Here is a 23504-nt window from a genome sequence, read left to right as displayed (position 1 = left end):
TGGCTGAAGTGGCCCGACCCATTGCCCATGCTGTGCACAATGGTGGGCAAAAGCAGAATGTGATTGACAGCTGAAAAGACCATGATGTAGCAGGCTGACAGAAAACCTCTCTATGTACATATGCAATTTTCATTTATGAACTCTTTTGATTTCATGAAACTGACAAGGCAGTTAAAGCTGTCTCAATGCCAGACGTAAAATGTAACAAGAAATTAGAACTCTAGTAAATATATGGGTGTTATTGGTCAGATAAGGTATGGTGGGTGTTGTAGTTAAAAAGGAAGCCGTGCCATCAAAGTGATCTCCGTAGTGATTGCTGCATTGTCTATGGAAAAAGTCCAGGTTATGCTTCTAAAGGCAAAGTGAGAAAATGGTATAGATTGCTCTATGTTTAGAAGAACAGACTTGCTTTGCTTAATTTGAGCGTATGGTTACCGGTGCTCAGTACTGGCACTACCCCCGTGTTTACCTCACTCGCATCCTTGTTCAGTGTCCGGGCCTCCGCGTCTGCCATCTTGGCTCCGGTGTCCGCTTCGATGGTCTCTGACACACTGTGCATTGCCCCAGTCCCCTTGTGTAATTTCCCTTCACCTTAGGTCAGCCCCCTAGCCACATTGCGCACCATCACAGCACCCTCTTGTGCTGCTGTGTCTCCCTCGTCAACCAGGCCAGGACCCCTGGCCTCCACTCCTCTCTCTCTTGCTGCCTCAGCATCCTGTTTCTCTGTGTGGTCCCAGTGAGTCTGAACAACCCAGGCCTCCTCCTCCTGGTCCCTGCAGGTGTACTTAAGGCAAGAGAAAAGGTTAGACCATCTGGCTTCGAGGTTGCTGCCCCCCTGCTGGGAGCAGTGCTCCAGGCGATCTGGGGTCACAGCCTTTAGTGGGGTATATGCCTGAAGAATGGTTTGGGCCCATTCTGGAAGGGTTTCAGGGGTCTCAAAGGCCTCATAGTGACGATATTGGGGTAACTCAGTGTGTAGGGGGCTGATACTCTCTGACATGGACCCCGAAGAGGCACTGTCCCTGCACTCCTCCAGCAGACAGTCGAAGTAGGTGGACACCTCCAATAGGTCTTGCCTTTTATTAAGTTAACACCATTTGCTTTGCTATACAATACCATTAGCAAAGTAAATGGCTTGAACTTAATCAAAGGCGAGACCTATTGCATTTTCAATGCTTGTTAGAGTGCCCGTCATCAAAGCCTTAATGGAGGGGCTCAAAAGAGTCATTCCCCTGAGACCACACCTGCTCCAGTATGGAATCTCAACATTGTTCTCACCAGACTAATGGGTCCACCATTTGAGCCACTGCACAAATGTCAACTGCAATTTCTCACATGAAAAGTTGCTTTCCTTGTTGCTATCACTCAGAAGAGTGAATGAGCTTCAGGCATTCACTATAGAAGAAGCCTTTTTACAAATGCACCAAAATAGAGGTTCTTCGGACTAATCCTAAATTCCCTCCTAAAGTAATTTCTGTTTTTCATATCAATCAATCTGTTGAGTTACCTATATTCTTTCCTCAACCAGATTCAGTGGCAGAACGTGCACTACACACATTAGATGTGAAGAGAGCATTGCTTTATTACATAGACAGGACAAAACATTTCCGTAACACAAACCAACTTTTTGTCTCTTTTGCTCCACCACACAAAAGCAATCCCATTTCAAAATCAGGTATTGCAAGGTGGATAGTCAAGTGCATTCAAACATGCTATGTAAAAGCTAAACCAATGTTAACAGTTCCCCCTAGAGCACACTCTACACGCAAACTGGGTGCTTCTATGGCTTTTCTAGGAAATATACCCATAGATGACCTTTACAAAATTCTATTGTGTAGATGTGTTGGCAAGACAAGCTAGAGTGGGCCAGGGAGTTTTACGTACACTATTTCAGACCACTGCTACAGATACAGGTTAGCCACCACTTTGGGAGAGAACTGCTATATAGTCCATGCATAGCATAAAATCTACAGCTCATATGCCTCGAACGGAAAATGCTACTTACCCAGTATGCATCTGTTCTTGGCATATAGAGCTGTAGAGTCATATGCGCCCACCCACCTCCTCAGATAACGATACCTGTTGCAGAAACATCTTATTTGGATACATGCATTCATGGACATCTCCTTTTATTATTCCTACTAACTCCATTATCACTCTCTGCGGGAAAACACCTGAGACAATTGAGTCGATGTCCATGTGCACTATCACCAAAAGGAGGAGTCACCTACCGTGTCACTGGAAAGACTTCCTCGAAGAATAACAAAGTGCAAACAGACAGACCCAACACTAGATGGTGATCAATGCATAGCATATGACTCTACAACTCTATATGCCAAGAACAGATGCATACTGGGTAAGTAGCATTTTCCTTTCTTTTGATCAAGACTTCTCACCGCAGATTACTCACCTTTTGAATAGATACCAAAGCAGTACCTATTTGGAGTTGTGTCCTTGAAATGGACGATCCAGTGAGAGATGATCCTTTTCTGCATGTCCTTGCCTTGTTTTCACTCTGGCAAACCCCACAAACAGCTGAACGTACTCCTGGTGTACTCTTGTGCGTTCAGTATAAAAATTCAGTTAGGGTCCAAGTGTCTCTCCTCCTCAACAAAGGGGTGAGGCGAAGCAAAGAACGCTGGTAAAGTGATAGTTGGATTGGGAAGGAATAGTGTCACTTTGACTAGAAGGATGTACAGCTAATCTGGGAAGAAGGTGGCGTATGGCAGGTTTACACAGAACCTGAAGCTCACTTACATGCAGCACTATGACTCCCTCGTTCTTTCCAGACTGAATCTGCTCAGCACTAATGTATAAAACAAAGACCCCCTGAGAAGAGAACTAACTATACTCCTAGGTCAGGGATAAATAATATAGGCAAACAACAGCCTAGGGAGACCAAATACTTATCGAGTAAATGTTACATGGGCAAGGGACCATATTCGAAGTGAAGCTTAAAAACAAAATGTATTGACGGATACATCATATAAAAAATACAGTTAAAAAAACAAGAATACACAGGAGATATTCGTGGCACATAAGTAAATAAATTTCGACGCGCGTTTCGGCGACCAGCACAGTCATGTGGCTTGTCCTGAAGAAGGTGCTGGTCGCCGAAACGCGCGTCGAGATTTATTTACTTATATGCCACGAATATCTCCTGTGTATTCTTGTTTTTTAACTGTATTTTTTATATAGTGATTGTTTGTGTTTGTGTTTATTTACTTATAGTTCTTTGAACTATTTTTATTACATTTTTATCGTATTGAAACTATTGTGAACTTCTCTATGAATTTTTGATGTATCTGTCAATAAATTTTGTTTTTCACCTCACTTCAAATATGGTCCCTTGCCCATGTAACATTTACTCGATAAGTATTTGGGCTGCCAAGGTTGTTGTTTACCTATCTGCTCAGCACTAAGACACCCTCGGGTAATGCGCGCTTTATAAAATCATCTCATTGATTCATTCACCAAGTTAAGGTCCCTCTGTAGCATGACAAAGGGAGACAGAGAAAGCACATTATTTATGCCTTTCAATAAATGGTTCTAAATAAATGCATCATAACAAATGATTTAAATGGGTTTATCCAGCAACTGCAAAAACAGTAAAACCCAAAAGATATCCTCTACCTGTGCCCACAGCAAGCCTTACTGGACAAGAGACAAAACAAAACAAAAATACGCGAAATACCTTCTCCTGTGTGTTGGGGGGTGGGGCACCAAGCCACTAATTCGTCCCGATGGCAGCATTTACTGTCTTCTTCTTTCAAGGGATGCCTGGTTGCCAATGTGACATCAACCACCTCTGGGGGAAGGTCTGATGGGTTCAATTGTCGCTGCTCAATCTCCAAGCATGAGGGTGGCGATTGTGAAGGCTCCAATGCTGGACCCTGATCAGTTGCTGCCACAGAAGATCCTCCTGAAAGGGCAGCCTCAGCAAAGGACAAATGCTCATGCCCAGGATCTCTAGATACCATACTTGCTGTTTCCATCGAGGGCCACTAGGATGACTTGGGTCCGGTTGGTCCTGATCTTCAGAACCCTGGGCAGACTTTTCAGCGGTAAGGCATACAGAAGTCCTGATTCTACCCTAGGCGGAATGTTTCTCCTAGCGATAGACAAACTTAAAACCTTTGGAGTACAGAACTGCTTACAGTCCACTTCTTGGCATTGGCAAATAGATCAAGCCACGGTTCTCCCTATTCGCTTAAGAGACCTTGCACCACCTCTTGATGCAACTGACATTCATGATCCACTAGGCGTGGAAGGTGGAGCTCATCCGCATTGGCATTGAAAGATCCTGTCAGGTGGTTACCACTAGAAAAAAACCTTAATGGTTCAGCCATTTCCAGAGGCATAGTGTCTCCTGGCTCAGAGTCTACGGCCCCACCCGCCCTGTTTGTTGCAATACCACATGGCCATGGTGTGGTTCATAAGCACCTGTACCAGCCTCCGCTTGATTGATGAAAGGAAGGTTTTCAATGCCAAGCAGATGGCCCCCAGTTCCAGGTGTTTTATGTGCTGCATGGACTCCACCAGAGACCTCTGATCTCATCCTCTCCCAGATAGTCACCTCAACCCAGTTGTGATGCATCGGTCACCATTGTCCACTCGGGGTGGAGTAAGGAGATTGGTTTGCTGTGGACCCAGTCTTTTAACCGCCACTGCAGATATTTTGCAGTCTCATCTGAAATCTGGACGTCGTTGGAAAGATCCCATTGATTTCGGACCCACTAAATCGTCAGATCCCAGTTCAGGGCTGCATATGCCAGATGGTGTGCTTGACCAGCAGGCTGCAGCAATCCTTCATTCCCAGCAGCCTCAGAGTTAACTTCACTGAAATCCAGGACCGAGGATGAAAGATCAGGATCATAGCCTGAATGTCCAGCACTTACCTTTTTGGGGGAAAGGTACGAAACCGAACTATGTTCAGAATTGCTCTGATGATGGTGAGGGTCTGAGAAGGAGTCTGGTGTGAACCTCGACATGTTGATGGTGAACCCAAAGATGAGAGAAAGTTCACTGTAGGCTGCAGGTGGTTGGTGACTGCCTGGGGAGAGTGTACAGCCAGTTGTCGAGGAAGATCTCCAAAGCTGTGCTGCTACCACCACTATTACTTTCAGGAACCCCAAAGAGCACTGGTAAGACCAAAGGGCAGCACAGCGAATTGAAAATACTCCTTTCCTACCATGAGCTGTTGTTAGCACCGGTGGCTCTGCAAGATGGTTTTATGGAAAGAGGTGTCTTACAGAATCTGATGGACTTCTGGCTGAAATTCCTTGAGTTTGAATTTTCCTCAGGCATCAGACTGGATCGGAAATCTTTCGAGCAGTACCCTAGCGCACTTGTAGATGGAGTTGTTTGGTTGGGCGTCATCCGCACTGGAAGTGATGTGTGCAGTGCCAATATATCTGCCACTCCAGTGCACTGACATTAGTTATTTTCTTTCTTGCGCCACTTATCGCTCAGCCTGGCTTTTTTTCTCGTATTTTGTTGCAGCCGTTTTCAGATTTTCATCTCCTAATGTGCTAGGGAAGTCTTCTAAGAAGCCCACTGGTTACAAACCATGTAGTGCCTGTCACAGGCAGATGTCTGACAGACCCACATTTGGTTTACCTTTGGTATCTGGAGCGCAACCACGACTCCAAAGCGTGTGAGGATTGCTGCGCCATGAATTCGAAGTGGCTGAGGGAACAGTCCGTCAAGTTCCTTATCAGTTGACTCCTGCAATGTTCTCGATCCCCATTGCGGTGAAGGTCCCTGGATAATTCGCAGAGTTGCTCCAGATGGTCGCTGTCTCAAATCTGCTTGTTCGGTACATCGAAAAAGAAGTCACCTAAGAAGTCGAAGACTTCTATGTGCCAACCCACATTTTCGTATCTGGCACAGGAGCGTTGGCACTCCAGGCCTCCCTCCCCGGTGTAGCTTGTGCCAAGTTCAGCTCCGTGCCTCTGAGTTTCCTGGAGCTGGAGTAAACCCTGCCCAACTCAAGGAGTTCTAGGAGCATATACACCTGATATTTGGGCGGCGTATTCCCTTAGCAGCGCCTTCGAGCCCCATGGCTAAGGGAAGGACCCTCAACTGGTTCTCCCAACGGCGAGTTCGCCCTCTGCACCAGTCAAGCCCCTTTGATCTGGTGCTGGATCCGGAGTGCTGCCCTCAAAACTGCGACCTTCCCCTGCGCCCACTCCACTGTTATCACTCCCGACACCCCGCAGGTCCCCTTGTTATACCAGACTCCAATACGGAGCCAAATAGACTCCGGCCGGGCCCATGCTACCTAAGTTGCCTTTTCCGTTTGAGAGACTATATGGAGGGTCAGACAACCCTTTATGGTTACCAGTCCTAGATGACACTGAGGACAACTAGTACGAGGACCTGGCTGCTGCCAGTGATTTGGATGCCTTACCAGACACTGGCCTCGCCTCGCCTCCTACCATGGCAACGGAGGAGGGTACCTATGTCGCAGTGGTGGTGTGAAGGGCAGCTGAGGTCCTGGACTAACATCTTGAAGGAGTTACCCTCTCAGATTCCTTACTCCCAATAACAAACCCCTTACGAATGTTCTTCTTTTGGCCTGGTTCAAGCCCTGCACAGAAGAACTGCATGGTTTGATGTGTAGTTGTTGGAATGCTGGTTCGAATGATGAACGCTCTGCAGTGATGCCGGTAATATAAGCGAGTATTCATGGACAGTCTGTGAGTATACCCTTATGTTCTTTCACGTAATAATTTCCTGTGGTTGGCTTTTTCACCAGAAAACACGGGTCAACCGATATGGTTGAAATCTGATAGATTCACTAGTGTTATTTCATGCACTGGCATGGTGAGCATTTTCAGCGTCAACAAGTTAACTCTGAGTGAATATGGGTAGCTTTATGGATGATATCTGCAGTAATATTTTTTTCATCAACGTTCTTTTTGGCACGACACTGAATACCTTTCCTTTATAATGTTTGTACACTTGATCTGTTTAATGCTCAAATTTTTCATTCCGTAAAGTGTCTGTCTATACAGAATTGTTATATCTGCATCGGTATGTTTACAGCACGATTGTTTGGCAACCTCATGAACATGTAGACATGGGATTTTTCAGTCCTGATTATTCCTGTTAATGTATTTATATGAGTGTTTGATAACATTATTATTTCAGTTTTTAGGGATTCTCCCCCAGACGAAGGATCTCATAGGTCCAAAATGCTTTGGAGACATTACTTGTATTTGGTGTTGAATATTCAACCACATGTTGATGAAATATGGTTGCTTCTCATGAATCCAGACCAGTCAATATAAATAAATGCAAATAAAAGAAATTTAAAAAAAAACAGAACGCACGAATAATTTTCTTTGCAGACCGATATACTTAAGAATATTTAAATTGGTTTATCATTAATAAGCCTCTGAGGCTGGTCAAGAGGCTGTGCCCCATGCAACTCTTTCCAAAGTAATGAGAAAAGCTAAAAAATATATGCTACGGAACGCTATTGCAGGGCATGGGAAGTAGCACGCCCAACATTTGATCAATTGGTCCTTTATATTACTTTGTTCATAGGAGTGCAACAAAACTTTTATTACTTTTATAACTTTCATACAACAAATGGCCTACTATACAGGCCTGAATCAGCCATCCAGCAGGATGAGCATTAGCAGAGAGACGCATGAGAGAGATATGAAGTGATGAGAGGGCCATGTCGGTAGAGTCTGCCACAGATGGTTTGAATGTGAACAGCCTTTAGTATGAAATACCTAAAGCCCAGCAAGGATGGGCCTAGAAGAGAGTGGAGACTCTCCCGAGTTGCAATGGGAAAAGGATTTATGGCTTTGTGTTAATGGATGTTTAAAATGTAAACTTTCAACAACAAACTCTCTGCTACTATGTGGGGATTCTGTTATATGTATGGGATTCAGATGCATACAATTGTTATAGTTATGAAATTTTCATCCAGCTTCTAGCTTTCCATGTATTTGAAGGCATATTGATATACGCAGTTGTATGTACATATTTTTATGAAAATAAAACTTAAAAGACAGTAAAATAAACCTGATAGACGGGAAAACAGGTACTTTACAAAAACAAATGTATAAATTCAATGAAAAGATCGTCTACTCTTGTTTCTTTTAGTTTCGCCAGGGAACAAAGCATGTTGACGGACTATAGAACGGTTTGTTGGTCACAACAGAGTTGACACGCACTTCGGAGCTGCAGGTGCAAAATAAATGCGTTTCGTTTTTTGTTATAATCGTTTTTTTTTATTGTGCATATAGAAATCAAATCAACAAAACAAGATCAACATTTGCACCCCGCTTCTCCCCACTCACAGGTGCCATGGTGTGTGTCAAAATACAAAAAGAGAAAACAAAATAAGTCTTGGGCATGGGACAGCAGGCTACTTAGTATCAGTTGGATCAGGTCATTGCCATCAGCACCATCGGGCTCCCCCCTCTCCTCCCCTCTGCTTCCAGAGTCTATTCTGTTATCCCACAGTGTACAGTCCAGTGAATAAATGATTGTTCGAGGCATATGGGCTGCAGACCACACACTATTGCATAGATTACCATCTGGTGGTGGGCCCGGATCATTACACTTTGTTATTGTCATGGAAAAGTCTTTGTCTGTTGGATGACTCCTCCTGTAGATCGAAGTGCGCATCAGCATCGACTCCATCTTCAGATTGTTTTTTTCCGCCATGGGGCTCGGATGGGTTTATCGTTCGGTCCCATTACCAATCTCTTTTTGACTTCCAGTCCTTCATCATACCATCGGTATCGTCTTCGACAGTAATTCCGGTTACCCGCGTAGAAGAAAGGCCTGCGCTTCTCGATTCCAGCGTTCTTCGGGCCCAACTGCGCCATTGGGCCTTTGGCTCATGGAAAGTGCCCTCAGTGTGGACACAAATTCCCTCACACTGATCTTCATGAAGTTTGCAACCTGTGCTTGTCTCCAGAGCACGAGAGTCGAGGCTGTGAGGCCTGTGCTTCGTTCCGGTCCAAGAAGACCATCAGGGCCAGTCGAGCTCGAAGAGTCATAGCACAGTCATCTTCGACACCAGACCTCATCATAGACGAGGCTCCGATCGAGGTAGAGTGCGAAGAACAGCAGCAGGACTACATCATTTCCGAAGCAGAGTATTCAGCTTCAGGCGACGAGGATTAAATGCAGCAGTTAGTTCCCAGTGTCAAACACGTGACTGTTTCTAAATAATGGGGTCACTTTAAAAAAAATATTTGACATGTAGCTTACGGAAAGTTTACAGGGATTTTTTACAGTGTGTACTCCAATAATTATCTTGGGTGATGGGCGAAACACATTCACATAGTGCAAACACTATTCTCCTATAGCCCCTAATATAAAGCCATTAAGCTGTTCTTTAATTAGTTGAGAAGCATTTATGTGAGCGGCTGGAGTATGCTGCTTGGATAACCGGGCTTACAGTTTTTGATACTAAACCAATGCTTAAAAGAAAGAATTACACTGTGCACTATTCTTCTCTGCTAACATACACTTGTTGCTTATTTCTTCATACTTGCACACTCTTTTCTCACATTCGCGCACCCTCCCATATTTCTTCTCTGCCTTATTCACTCGAGGCAGGAAGCAGAAGTTCAGTGCTTCAAGTTTGGAGCCTGTCCTTCGCTTCAAGCTAAATCATTTGAGCCTGATTTTCCTTTCTTGCCCTCCTCAATACTTTGTGTCTGAAGGAGGTGTGGGATCTTGCCTATCACAGTATAATCCGAAGTGAACCGAAACCTGTACATCGCAGGCTAGAGCAAGAGCCTCTTAATTACAGTGCTAAAAGCGAGCCTGGAGATCTCATGGGTTAGGTGGGTGCACTTAAATCTCGTTGATCCTCAATGCACCACGGGATTACTGGTTAGAGCGTGAGCAGGGTGATTTCAGTGTGGACCGGGAAGTTGGAGATATCCGGATTAGGCAGTAACAGCATGTGAATCTCAAGGTGAAGCGGGATTCTGGGTATAAGGACTGAATGGAAGCCTGCACATCATAGGACAGGATGGGCTATCATGGGGCGAAGTTGTTATTGGCCACGGGGCGAACTGGATCGAATAACGGTAAACAAAATACTGTGTCCTAATATTAGCATACTCTGTACCACCTTAAATTTCCAGCTTGCAGAATCTTCTTCTCATTGCACATCCACAAACAGTAGAGCCATGCCCTATTTTTCTCAGTTTTATTAACGCTATTGGTGAGGATTTCAGGGGTGCTCCAACCACGCACCTCCTTGCCACAACAGTGTTAGTTAAAATGTGTGTAGATCAGTAGTATGCAATGGAAACAAACAATGTGTAATCATTGTTTACAAAAAGAGGAACAATTTATTAAAACTATTCATCATCAACAATTCATAAAAAGACAATTCGTTATTAACAAACATGGTATCCGTGTAGGCTGTCTCAGTATGTCTTGACCACCAAAACAATTTGTCCCATTCGAAGAGTTGTGAAGTCAACAGGTTAAAGGCGCCAGGAGATAGTAATGTTCCACATACACCAGACAGGCTTCATATGCAGACCTAAGAGGCCATCAATGGCTTCCATATACTCCCGATTAGCGGCAGTTAGGGAAGATCCTCCAGGCTACGTCATATATATGCTTCCATACCGGTATAGACAGCAACGCATGATACTCAAATTACTTCACATTTTACCATACTCATTTTCAACACTAATCCTTTGAGTCCTGGAGTGGCATGCTACTTGCCAGAAAAGCGCTTCAACATCCATCAGGGGTAACAAGTGCTATATGAATGCAAACCTTTCTTCCCCTTTTATCCCTCTGCTATCCTTCTCACTCCAAATAACTGACTAATATCCACCACTAAATTACTTTCATATTTTTCATATTCATATTTTAATATTTCACCATAATAATTCACCACTAATCCTATATGGGCTTCCTGTCAGTAAGAGAAATAACAAATAATTCAGTCCGGTTATTGCCTGGAGCTCACTTCCACTCCTCCAACAAAACCACCCAGACAACGTCCCATGTCATAGGAACATCTCCTACTCCTAAGACAAGAGGTTGCATCTCTACTACAAAAGAATGCAATAGAACCAGTCCCAAAACACCATCAAAACACAGGAGTTTACTCCCTATACTTTCTCATACCCAAAAAGGACGGGTCCCTCAGACCTATACTAGATCTAAGGCCCCTAAACCTGTACATACAATCGGACCACTTCCATGTGGTCACACTACAACAGGTTCTGCCGTTGTTTAAACAAGGCGACTTCTTGCCATATTAGATCTCAAGGACGCCTACTTCCACATTCCTATACATCAATCTCACAGAAAGTACCTACGATTTGTACTAGAAGGTAAACACTACCAATTCAAAATACTCCCTTATGGAGTTACTACAGCACCTAGAGTGTTCACAAAGTGTCTAGCAGTAGTAGCAGCACACTTGAGAAAGGACAACATTCATGTCTTCCCATACCAAGACGACTGGTTAATAAAATCCAAGTCATACCATCAATGTGTACAGCACACGCATTAGACTATCTGCCTGTTGCACAAGATAGGATTCACAGTAAATCAAAAGAAGTCACACCTCCTGTCTCAACAGTATCTAGGTGCCACAATAGATACCTCCAAAGCAATTGCATACCCCAATCCAACAAGGATACAAAGTATGCAAGCTCTTGTACAAAAATTCCAGCCACAACACTTGCTGCCAGCTTGAGTGTTCACGCATATTAATAGGAATGATGGCATCTTGCAATTTCATAGTACCATACGCAAGACTATGAATGCGCCCCATATAAGAGTGCCTGGCAAGTCAGTGAAATCAGGCTCAGCGACAAATAACAGATCTGGTGGTGGTAGACGACCCGACATATCTCTCTGCTGTGGTGGAACACCAAAAACCTTTCCAAGGGCCGGCTGTTCATAGAGCCTGTTCCACAAGTGGTGCTAACCACAGACACATCTCTCACAGGATGGAGAGCGCGTTTAGAAAAACATACAGTACCGGGTACATGGACACCACAACAAAAGTGTAGCAGGGAGGCGGAGGCGGGAAAGGATAAGGACGATAACTCTCTAAAAGACTGGTGGTATACTGACATATCTTCCGCCTCCTCTCTGTCACCACCTCAGGACACCTGGGAATCTGAGTCCGAAGAGTGGTGGAATCAGCAGGCTATGACAACCGAGGGATATTCCTTTTACGGGGCCGGCCGTATCGAAGAAGGCACCTCCCCCTGTGACGAGCTCCTATGCAGAATGGACAGCCTCGAGGAAACAGGTACACCCCTCGATGAACTGCCCAGGGACTTCACCTGGAAAATCAATAGACACACCAATTGCAATAGCTCAAGATGCATTTATGTACTCAGATGCCCCTGTAAGATGATCTACATTGGGATGACGATGCGCCCTGTGAAACTACGCATCATGGAGCATAATAGCAACATCCGATGTCAAAAGACCCACACAAGACTGTATGAGCACTGCAGAGAAAAAAATCACGTGGCTGAGAACTTGCAATGGACTGTCCTTGAATGCCATCCCTCAATTAATCAACAGGCCCTCTTTAAAATGGAACAAAGATGGGTACATCGTCTACACACTGATGAATGTGGCCTGAATGATGCTGTGCCCTGGACTATGCTGTCCAGATAATACATTCCATGAGTCCATTTACCATTACCAGCAAAGCCTTAACTGTAACATTGTTTTACCTAAGTCACAACCCGTTCCAAGATGGCGCCCAACGTTATAGCCAATACACGCGTGGTAATCTTTGCTTTCCATGTCCCAGCGCGCCGCGTGTCCTAGCAACACCCGCTGGACACGCCCCTCACGGCGCGCGCGCAACCCGCTATGTTTAGCGGCTGGTACACGTACCGCTTGTACCGGCTTTCCTGCGGTTGCACCGATGTGGGCGGGGTAGGTGATTACACGCCTGTGCCAGGAGCAAGTCAGGTAAGGTGCGTTTACCCTACGCGATACTCACCCGAGGCATCGGATTCTCAATCGCCAAGAATATACACCGATTGGAACTCCATGTGATGGTAAGCTTTACCGCTCCCCAACCTTTTGACGAGCGGTGACTCGCTTTCTTTCCAGGTGCTAACCACGCAGCACTGACCCCACCAGGTCAGCCGGTGGGATCACCGACCAGGGACTGCGGGTAAGCTTCGCGTATCCGCTAGAACCCTCATGTTTAATGTTCATCAGGCACTACTTTCTTAGGTATAGTCACTACGAGCGTCATCACTTTATGAACGTTAGCTATGCCTTTCTGTTAATAATTAGTGCGTTTTAGTGGTACTTCTTCACAGTTTAATTGTTGGTGTGTAGACACACACCTACTGATGCCTGCATGACACACACGTGTTACCCAGCATGGTGTTGCACACGACATAGATGTGATCAAATACAATGCATGCCAATTGTGGATCACCAATGGCATTCTTTGGCAGGACATAATTCACTTTAATTCGTCCCATACTTCTCTTTACCCTCTCTGAGTGTTATCATTTCACAGGGGTTGTGACCCCCTCCAATACACAATCACTTGCATGCCATTGCTACATGCAACAACGTCTTCAGTAACCAACACACTATTGACTGTACCCTTCTTTTGTCTCCTCCTCTAGTCCCAGGGAGGGCCTCAATGAAGGGTTGATCCTGCGACTAAATACAGGTCGTATACCCGATTCCTTAACTATTGGGGAATCCCCTAGCAATTTTATGAGCATTTTTTGGTCCTGATGAATTGCCTTAGAGGCATGAAACATGTCGACCACACCTGGACTGAGGTTTGAATGAGGCTTGATTACCCTTATCGTCACGCCTCAATACCCCTCATCTTTTCACGCATTTTAATGAGGCAGTGAGCCATGCTATTAAAGTTTTCCCTATTGGACTCTACTGACCTTTTTTAACCTCACTCACGCTCACTATTGCACTTCCTAGGTCCCTCACACACATGCACCCATTGGCAAAAGGAATAAAAGACCTCCGCTAAAGTGCAGCACCTTGTGCTGCCCGACGGGCATTGCATCGCCAGCCTGCCGTAGGAGCAGGAAGCCAATGATGACACTGGACATTCATCGGGTGGGATGACAACAGTCATCCAACCTTTGACTTGTGTGAGGCATCCTTGATTCCGAAAAGGGATTACCACATTCCCTGCTTTGTCACACCCCTTGAGAGAGAGGTTCTATTGAGTTACTTTAGTTAATCCCTTTTGGGGAACTCTGTACAACTTTTGTTGATTTTCACACCCCTCGATGACGCGCGGACCAGGAGATTGGTCAAAAAGCAGGAAGTAGAAGGATCGGCGTGTCCCGGCACCTCGGAGGAGGAGAAGAGAGGAGAGCGAGTTGAGAGTGTGGAAAACGGAGGAAGACGGAGTACAGAGATAGCAGAGGAGAAGAGGACGATCGGAGCTGTGCCAGGAGGCCCACGATACCGCGCAGCGCCCAGCCACACTCACGGAGGAGGAGGAGTGTGGCTCTCTCTGGTGCGTGACCGTGTGTCCGGCTGGTTGGGGAGGCGGGGAGCCTCAGTGTAAATAGTGTATATATCGTCTCCAGCCTACCCTCCTTTTTCTTCCCTACCTCCCCTTACCGTCTCTCCTCCACCAATACCCTTCACTTGTACCACTCTGTAGAAAGTAGTACACGATCACCGGTGTCCTCACTCCCCCTGGTTTCCCCTTGGGAGAACGCAACTTTGCGCGATACACTAAGAGTCTTCTCTCTCTCCCGCATGTGGCGCTGGAACCCAACCACAGAAAGAGAACGGGTCTCTCTAGAGAGAGGAGAAAGACAGACGAGTCCCCGAAGATCCCTCGACCTAGCTGCCACCTTGGACCCTGCCGCCCTAGCCCGAGAAAGACGAACACAAAGAACGAAAAAGACCTTTATTAAAATAAAACCGCAGGTACCCCGCTCTGGTCTCTGTGTCCCTCCTTCTGAACCGCCACAAAAAGTTACTCCACATAAATCATCTGGAGTGGTTAGCGATTTTTCTAGCTCTAAAATCTTTTCAACATTACCTATCAAGCAAGGATGTACTAGTCCGTCCAGACAATATGACGGCCATGTATTACATCCAAAAACAAGGACAAACACACTCCTTACAGCTCTCCCGGCTGGCACAGAGCATATGGAGGTGGGCCATTCCTCAAAAAATCTTTCTGTTAGCAGAACATCTACCAGGAGTTTACAATCAACTTGCAGATCTGTTAAGTTGTCAAAGACAACAGATACACGAGTGGGAACTTCATCCTCAAGTTCTTCAACCATTCTTTCACAAGTAGGGCCAACCACAGATAGGTCTGTTCGCCACACACCGCAACTCCAGATGCCCAAGCTTCGCCGCCTGATACCAACACCCATTGTCCAAAGGCAATGCGGTATGGATGAGTTGGTCAAACAAATTTGCGTTCGCTTTTCCCCCCTCTCCCACTAATATCTGTTAGTGGTACGCAAGCTACAGCAACATTCCCTCATATTGATTCTCATAGCACCAACGTGGGCAAGACAACCGTGGTACACCACACTACTAGAGCTCTCAGTAGTACCACATCAAAGATTAAAACTTTCTCCACATCTACTGACACAGAACCATGGAGAGATTATGCATCCAGACCCAATGCAGCTCAATCTAGCGATTGCTTGAATGTCATAAAAGAAGCGAGACGCCCCACCACTAGAGCATGCTATGCAGCAAAGTGGAAAAGGTTTGTTGTGTAATGCACAAATAACAACATTAACCCATTAGATGTTTCCATACAAAACATCATATGCTACCTGCTCCATCTACAAAGATGTGATTTAGCATACTCCTCAATCTTGTTACTTCTTGCTGCTATAGCAGCCAATCTTCATAACAGACAACATTTGTCATTGTTTAGAGTACCTGCCATCAAAGCGTTTATGGAAAGACTCAAAAGATTAATTCCTTCCAGAATACCACCCTCTCCAGTGCAGTAGTGTGGCTCACTGGTTAGAGGCGGCAGACCCGAGAGCAGAGGACGGCCCGGGACCAGGGTTCGATTCCCGACGCGGCAGGTTTCTGGACCAGGGTCAGCGGACTCGATAATTCTCTCGCCTCGGTGCCCACTCTGATCAGCGATCACACTCGGCAACTCTGGGCATAAGCTTGCCTCATCTGCACTAACGGCCCCACCAGACCGCCGGGGATGCCTGGTCTCACCCTGGAGATACCCATTAAGGGACCATCTCTCAGGGAAGCCAGGAAGGGTTTCGCAGCGGTCGAAGCGCGGAGATACTCCTCCGGGAGTCGATCCTAGCGCTATATAAACTTGCAATTAATTAATTAAATTAATTAATACCACCCTCTCCAGTATGAAATTCAAATATTGTTCTCACTAGACTTATGGGTCCTTCATTTGAACCATTACATAAGGCTGAGTTACAGTTCCTTACATGGAAAGTTGATTTTTAGTAGCTATTACCTCACTCAGAAGAGTAAGTGAGATCCAAGCATCAACAATTCAAGAACCATTTATACAACTCCATCACAACAAACAAATCCGAAATTCCGGATAAAAGTCATGTCACTGTTCCACCTCAACCAATCTATTGAGTTACCAGTATCCATTTCCCAACCACAAACAGTTGCGGAAAGAGCTCAACACAAATTAGATGTAAAAAGAACGCTCCTCTACTACATTGATAGGACAAAACCGTTTCGTAAAACAAAACAACTGTTTGTATCCTTTTCTCCTCCACACAAAGGCAATCCTATTTCTAAATCAGGCATTGGAAGGTGGATTGTTAAGTGCATTCAAATCTGTTACCAAAAAGCAAAACGCACTCTATCCATTACCCCTAGGGCTCATTTTACCCTTAAATTAGGGGCATCTATGGCATTCCTAGGAAATATACCATTAGATGATATTTGTAAAGCAGCTACATGGTCTACACCGCACACATTTACAAAACACTACTGTTTAGATGTGCAGGCAAAACTACAAGCTAGTGTGGGCCAGACTGTACTCAAAACATTGTTTCCAGATACGGGTGGTCGCTGCTAAGGGAGAAAACTGCTGTGCAATCGATGCAATAGTGTGTGGTCTGCAGCCCGTATGTCTCGAACCGAAAATGCTACTTACCAGTATGCATCTGTTCTTGATATGTAGGGCTGCAGAACCATAAATGCCCACCCACCTCCACGGCTACCTATATCTGTTCCAGTAATATCTTAATTCAATACACAACACATGGACATCCTTACCTGTATTCATACAACTCCATTTGCCCAATGGCGAAAACAATCTGAAGATGGAGTCGATGCCCATACGCACTACGATCTACAGGAGGAGTCATCCAACAGACAAAGACTCTTCCAAGACAACAAAGTGTAATCATCCAGGCCCACCACCACATGGTGATCTATGCAATAGTGTGTGGTCTGCAATAGTGTGTGGTTCTGCAGACCTACATGCCAAGAACAGATGCATACTGGTAAGTAGCATTTTCCTTTTATGTCTAACAATGCCCCTACATGTGTCCGCCCTTTGGCCTTGCTTGGGTGAACATGGCTGGAAGGCTGAAATGTGTAAGGTGTGTTTTTCGCCAATAAAATCATGTATTTTGCACCCGTGCCTCTGAGTGCATGTCATCTCTGATACCGATGCACTTTTGCTAATGTGGTGGTTTTTCTCTAGTTCAGTCAAATGCACCAACGTTGTTTGGGATATACAAGTGGGTATTATGAGGATCGTTGCTTGAAAGATTATAGAAAAATAATTATTATTCTGGTGAGCACCAATAATTTCATTTCTTATACCAACATTGGGTTATAAGGAAAAATGTAACATTTTTGTTACCTTTTTATATAATGGTCAGTAAACAGATCACACGAGTAGAGCCATAGGTTAACAGTGGGTCGAAACAGACTTTCGTTTAACAAATAGCTTAAAGCAGAGGGAGTTCTAGAACTGCAATTCAAGGTAAGAAATTTGATATGGTGCCAGTTTTTTCATTGCAGATGATAACGGCAAAAGCATTTCAAAGAGGGCTGCATAAGGCTGATAATATTGACCAAGTGTGTCAAGGCAAGGTTTTTTAATGTGCATATTCGATGTGCCCAATGACTTAAATCTACTGTTGGAATCTGGATTTCTGTTAACAGTGGAGGACTCATGCTGGTTGTTTTTCATTTTCTCTTGCAGGAATTTGAAGATCTGGATGAAATCATTGCCCGCTACATTCAGCCTATGGCATCTTTCGCCAGAGACCTGGTGACACACAAATACTATCACGACTGCAATGGCGGTGACCGGAAGGTGAGCCTGTGCTACATTGACTTGAGCTTTAACCCATTCGATGCTGATAACGAGCTCAGCTCGTCATCAGCCACGGCGGGCGTGTGCGGATGACGAGCTGAGCTCGCCATCTAACGCGGCTTTTTGAAAAAAGCCGCGTAGCGCGAAAATTACCGCCGCAGCGATGAGGTTAAGAAATAATGTGTATGCTGCCAGGGTGTGGCTCCTCCACATTGGCGGAGGAGTGTCGTCCCACTTGCTCCGAGCCAGCAGGTGGAAACTGAAACGGTTACCTAAATTGTTTGATTTCTATGGCAGGCCTTTCAATCCTGAAGGCAGAGTACTAGGTTGTAAGTGCGAGGGTGCCCTTGCATGAGCAGGTAACCCCCTACAAAACCCGGAGTCATTTCTCCAGGCTTTGTATTGTGGTATACTTATATAGCGCAAACCTGTCACCACCAAGGGCATCCTGGCGCTTTGACCCATGATCCACCAAATTCAGCAGCTTAGCCTGTCCTAGGGAAGAGGTAGGTTTTCAGCGCCTTTCTGAAGGCTAAGAGATCCTCAAGACTTCTCAGGGATATTGGCAGGGAGTTCCAGAGTTTGGCCGCCGCTACTCTGAACGATCGGCCACCCATCCTCACTCTCTGGAAGCGCGGAACTATTAGTAGCCTGGATGAAGATAAACGTAAAGCTCGGGATGGAAGGTACCAGGCAAACATTCTCCGCAAAGGGATTGGGCCCAGGCCATGGATAGCCCTGAACACAATGCACGCTGCTTTGTAGCGAACGCGTAGATGGACCGGCAGCCAGTGGAGTTCCTGTAACGCTGCCGTGGAAGAGCTGTGGTAGGGGCGGGAGAGGGCGAGTTTGGCAGCCATATTTTGCACCCTTTGGAGCTTGCCCAGGAGTGTTACCGGGGCCTCCAGAAGTAGTGCGTTACAGTAGTCGAGTCAACTTAGGATGGTACTTCGCACTACTTCGGGTCTGGCTTGCTCAGGGAGGAGGGGTAAAACCTTGCGCAGCATGCGGATCAACATCATGCACGTTGAGGTGGTCTTATTTACGTGCAGATCCAGCTGCAGGTTGGGCCCAAAAATGACACCCAGATTACGTGCCGATTGTGCGGCTGACACCGTCTCTGAAAATGACGGGGGCCAAAAATCGTCTGGGAGATCTCGGGGAACTCGGTCGTTGGAGCAGTACAGGACATCTGTCTTAGTTCCATTTAACTGTAACGAGTTCAAACGGAGCCATTCCGCTGTAGCCTGCATGCACCGGTGGAAGGTCTCCAATGGGACTGCGTCCTGTCCCTCTAGTGAAAAGACCAGCTGGGTATCATCCGCATAATTAAATGCGGAGATCCCAAATGATTTAATGAGCTGGACTAGAGGGCGGAGGTAAATATTAAAGAGTATAGGGCTGATGGCTGAGCCCTGAGGTACTCCTTGTCCTACTCTCCGCTCCTCTGAACTGAAGGGAGGGATCGAAACCCGTTGCTGACGGTTGTCCAGATAGGAGATTAACCAGTCCCTGGCCTTATCTTTGACCCCGCACTCTTCCAGCCTCGAAATCAAGGTAGGATGGCTGACCGTGTCGAACGCGGCCGACATGTCGAGCAGCACCAAAAAGGCTGCCCGACCACTATCGACTCGCGCCCGCAGATTGTCTAACACGGTCACCAGCGCGGATTCCGTCCCATGAGCTGGGCGAAAACCGAATTGCGTCTCGTCCAGCCAGGTGTTCCCTTCTAAGAAGCCGGACAGAGTGCGGGTAACCAATTTTTCCATGATTTTGACTGGAAAAGGAAGCAGGGAGATTGGCCGGTAGTTGGAAAGGCAACCAGGGTCAAGCGTAGGTTTTTTTAAGAGCGGAGATACCACTGCCTTCTTCCAGCAGCCCGGTACCGTTCCTGTTTCAAACGACTGGCAACAGATGGAATGCAAGGGCTGGAAAAGATCCTCCTGAAACACCTTCCAGAGTTTTGGAGGAAGAGGATCAAGAGGCGAGCCGGATGAAATCGTAAGGGCTAGGCTGCCAAACTCCTCCAAGGAGGGATGGGGAAAGCTACTCAGCTGGGGTCGACTGGCCTCAATCGCCGGAGCTCCCAAGCTGAGGGCCGGATCCAAGGAGGGAGGGGGAAAGCTACTCAGCTGGGGTCGACTGGCCTCAATCGCCGGAGCTCCCAGACTGAGGGCCGGATCCAAAGAGGCAGAAGGGGAAGCTACTCAGCTGGGGTCGACTGGCCTCAATCGCCGGAGCTCCCAGGCTGAGGGCCTGGTCCTCTGGTCGGGGTCGACTGGAAGGCGTGGCCGGAGCTTCCAAACAGAGGTGAGCAACCCTCTGCAGGGGTCGACTGGCCATCTCCTCCGGAGCTTCCAAACCAGTGGTGGAATTAACTGGGTCCTGCAAACCCTCCAGGATTTTACGGATTTTCTCCTCGAAGGCATCAGCAAGTGAATCACAAAGAGCTTGCGATGAGGGGACAGCGCTAGCCACACACGTAGGGTGGGCAAGGTCCCTGACGATTTTAAAGAGGGCCTGTGCCTTGTTTGGGGCCTGATTCAAGGTAGATTCAAGATAGGTCGCCTTAGCCATCTTGATCTGAGCCTTGTATTTTTGTATAGCGGTCCTGAATACAGTTTTCTCCGAGTCTAAGTACTGTTTCCTCCAGGCCCTTTCTGCGCGTTTACAGTCAAGTTTAAGCTGGCGTAATTCGCTCGTGTACCAAGGGCTAGCTCGATTCACCCTCCCTCGTGACTTCCGGAGGGGTGCCAATTTATCCAGCGAGCTCGATATGGACTGGCAGAAGAGAGTATAGCTCTCTTCAGCTGTGTTGCCGAGCTTAAAGTCCTTACCTAAGATGTTCGGCAGTGGAGAGGTTTTACAAGTGTGGACAGCTATTTTGATACATATAGAGGCCATGCTTCATTTGCGATGGCTAAATATATAGTGGCTGCGCTGAACCTGGGATCATACCTCAACACAGCTACCTATGTTGGAGGTATGATTCCATGCACCGGGGGGTTCCTCCAAGAAGCCCCAAGTACTCCCGGTAGTAGCCTTCCAGGGTCTGCCAGCAAGCTAGTGCTGCTGCCAATCCCAGACACAATTCTGCCCTCCTGCTGCTGACCTCGAGCAACGGAAGGTAGAACAATAGGGTTCCTGTCACAGGGAGGTGTGATCACCTCTCAGACAGGACTAAGTGTATTGAGCTGGGGTTTGGGCACTTGCCAGCACCACCAGGCTTATTTGAAGGGCGGATTTGGTGCCCTTGATGCATACTCCACTTCAAACCAGTTCTGGGAGCCCTTGGCTCCCACTCTGGCGCAAAACTGGACAAAGGACACTGGGGTATCCTCCCCTCTGACCAGCCCCTCCACTGGTAGGGACCCCTTAGTCGTCCTAACCCATTTCTTTGGGTATAAAAGAGCTTACCTGTGGATGGGTCCTCAGATTTGTGGTGGGACAAGACTCAAGCCTGAAACCAAGTCACTCTTCGACCGCCTGGACACTTGGACTTCGCTGAACTTAGCCTGGAACTGAGACTACATTAAGGAAGAGTCCTGCTGCTCCTGGTCTCTCTGTTCTAAAATTCTTCTTCATCGTTTGTATCTGTGCTTCTTCCAGAATCTTCAACAGACCTCTGGGCATTAAGGACACCATAAGTTATCTCCCTTGGAGTGAACGAGTCACTCCCCTGCATCTGCAGGCACCCCAACGAAGCTGATCGGTCTGCTGCTACGGACGACTCACAGACTTTCAAAGACTCAGAACCACAGGTGGTGGTTCTGCAACTCCCTCGAGGCCTGACCTGCCCTCTCTTTCCTTTTTTTATGGCCAGTATCTCTTGTCGGAACCATTGAGACCGTTCCCCTGTGCGCATCGTTGACTTGCCGTTGCCAATGCTTGTTGGCTCTGCACTCCAGACATCTTTAGGCTACTAGAAGTTCCAGCCTCCCGTATCTGTTCCTGCTCACCGGACCCTTTGCACCATGGGCCGCCTTCTTTGGTGAGCTGGTCGAGGTCCTCTTGCGACTCCTGTGCCTTTGGCCTTTGGTTCCTCTTAAGGATTTTCTCCTGCTCTAGTGCCCAACCCCCCTGCTTGCTTGGGGCCTGCTCTGACTCTCCTGCACTTGGTGTGTCCCTTGGACCTTGCTGGTCGCAGCATTGCTCCTTCATATTTTTCCATATCTGTTGCTGCTGCCAAGGCTTGTTGGAGCTCCCGCCAAACGCTGATGTGACAGCTCCTGAATGGCTCCTGTTCTTCCTCAGCGTCGCCTGGTCCTTGCAGCTGCAGCAACAAAGTCACAGTCATCACTCCTCCATCTTCCCTCATCGGTGGGCATTGCTCTTCCATGCCTCCTAGTCACATCCGAGTGGCATAGAATACCACTCGGACGTGACCAAGACCTGCTTGCAGGCTCTTCTCTTCAAGAATCCACCCTTGGATTCCACCGGACTCTTGCACAGTTTTCACCAGCGGCATCTTTACTGAAGTCCTCCATTGTGATCTAAGGCGGTTTCCAGCTTCCCTGGTGTAGGCATCCTGGTTCCTGGGGTATCAGTGTCTTACGTGGGTGTCTTCAGGGTCCACTGGGAAGGGTCCCTATTCTTCAAAACTGCAACCACAACTTTCCTGTTAACTTCTGTTGAGTATGCAGCTGTGTTTCCACTCTGCACGCAACCTCTATATGGTTCCTGGGTTCTCAACTAGATTGGTTCCTTGTGTCCCCAGCTCTTCTGAGTCTTCCAAGTCCAGACTTTGGTCGCAAATCGAATTCCACTTTCTTAGTATATGGTCTGGTCTCCCCCGGAAACCACTGTGCAATGTGCTTACTTACCTGTTTGCAATCGAAGTATTGTGTGTATTTGTGTCAATATCACCGGGTAGGATATATACCAATGTGTTAGTGAGTGTTGAGTAATACATAGACATATTTTTACAACTACACTGTGTGGTTCTTTTTCGATTAACCTACACTACATGATTAGATCCAGTAAAACAAGGCCGAAGGCTGCTCACCACAGCTACCACGTAGAGAGCTTTCTATGGTTGTCTAAGACCACTGAAATCACCATAAGGTTGTCTGGATTAGTGCAAGGTGCTTCACTTAAATACATGTGACAAGCAATAGAACAGACGGCAGAGGTTAATAAAATCGGCACCCAACAAATGAACAGTGTCCCCTAGTTTAATTTAAGGTACACGAAACCAAGGAGT

General features: G+C 46.6%; 1 protein-coding gene across 1 annotated transcript in view; it reads left to right on the top strand.

The window, feature by feature from the left end:
- Nucleotides 1-23504, top strand: part of LOC147730350 (transcription elongation factor SPT6-like) — a 430594-nt gene that overhangs the window by 182037 nt on the left and 225053 nt on the right. Inside the window, exon 8 of the mRNA XM_086955156.1 lies at nucleotides 18188-18301. Within this exon, the coding sequence (XP_086811282.1) occupies nucleotides 18188-18301 (114 nt within the window). The remainder of the gene's footprint in view (nucleotides 1-18187; nucleotides 18302-23504) is intronic.

This window comes from Lissotriton vulgaris, chromosome 2_1 (assembly GCF_964263255.1).
Source record: "Lissotriton vulgaris chromosome 2_1, aLisVul1.2, whole genome shotgun sequence".
NCBI classification, from domain to species: Eukaryota; Metazoa; Chordata; class Amphibia; order Caudata; family Salamandridae; genus Lissotriton; species Lissotriton vulgaris.
This window is presented reverse-complemented; position numbering and strand designations above follow the sequence as displayed.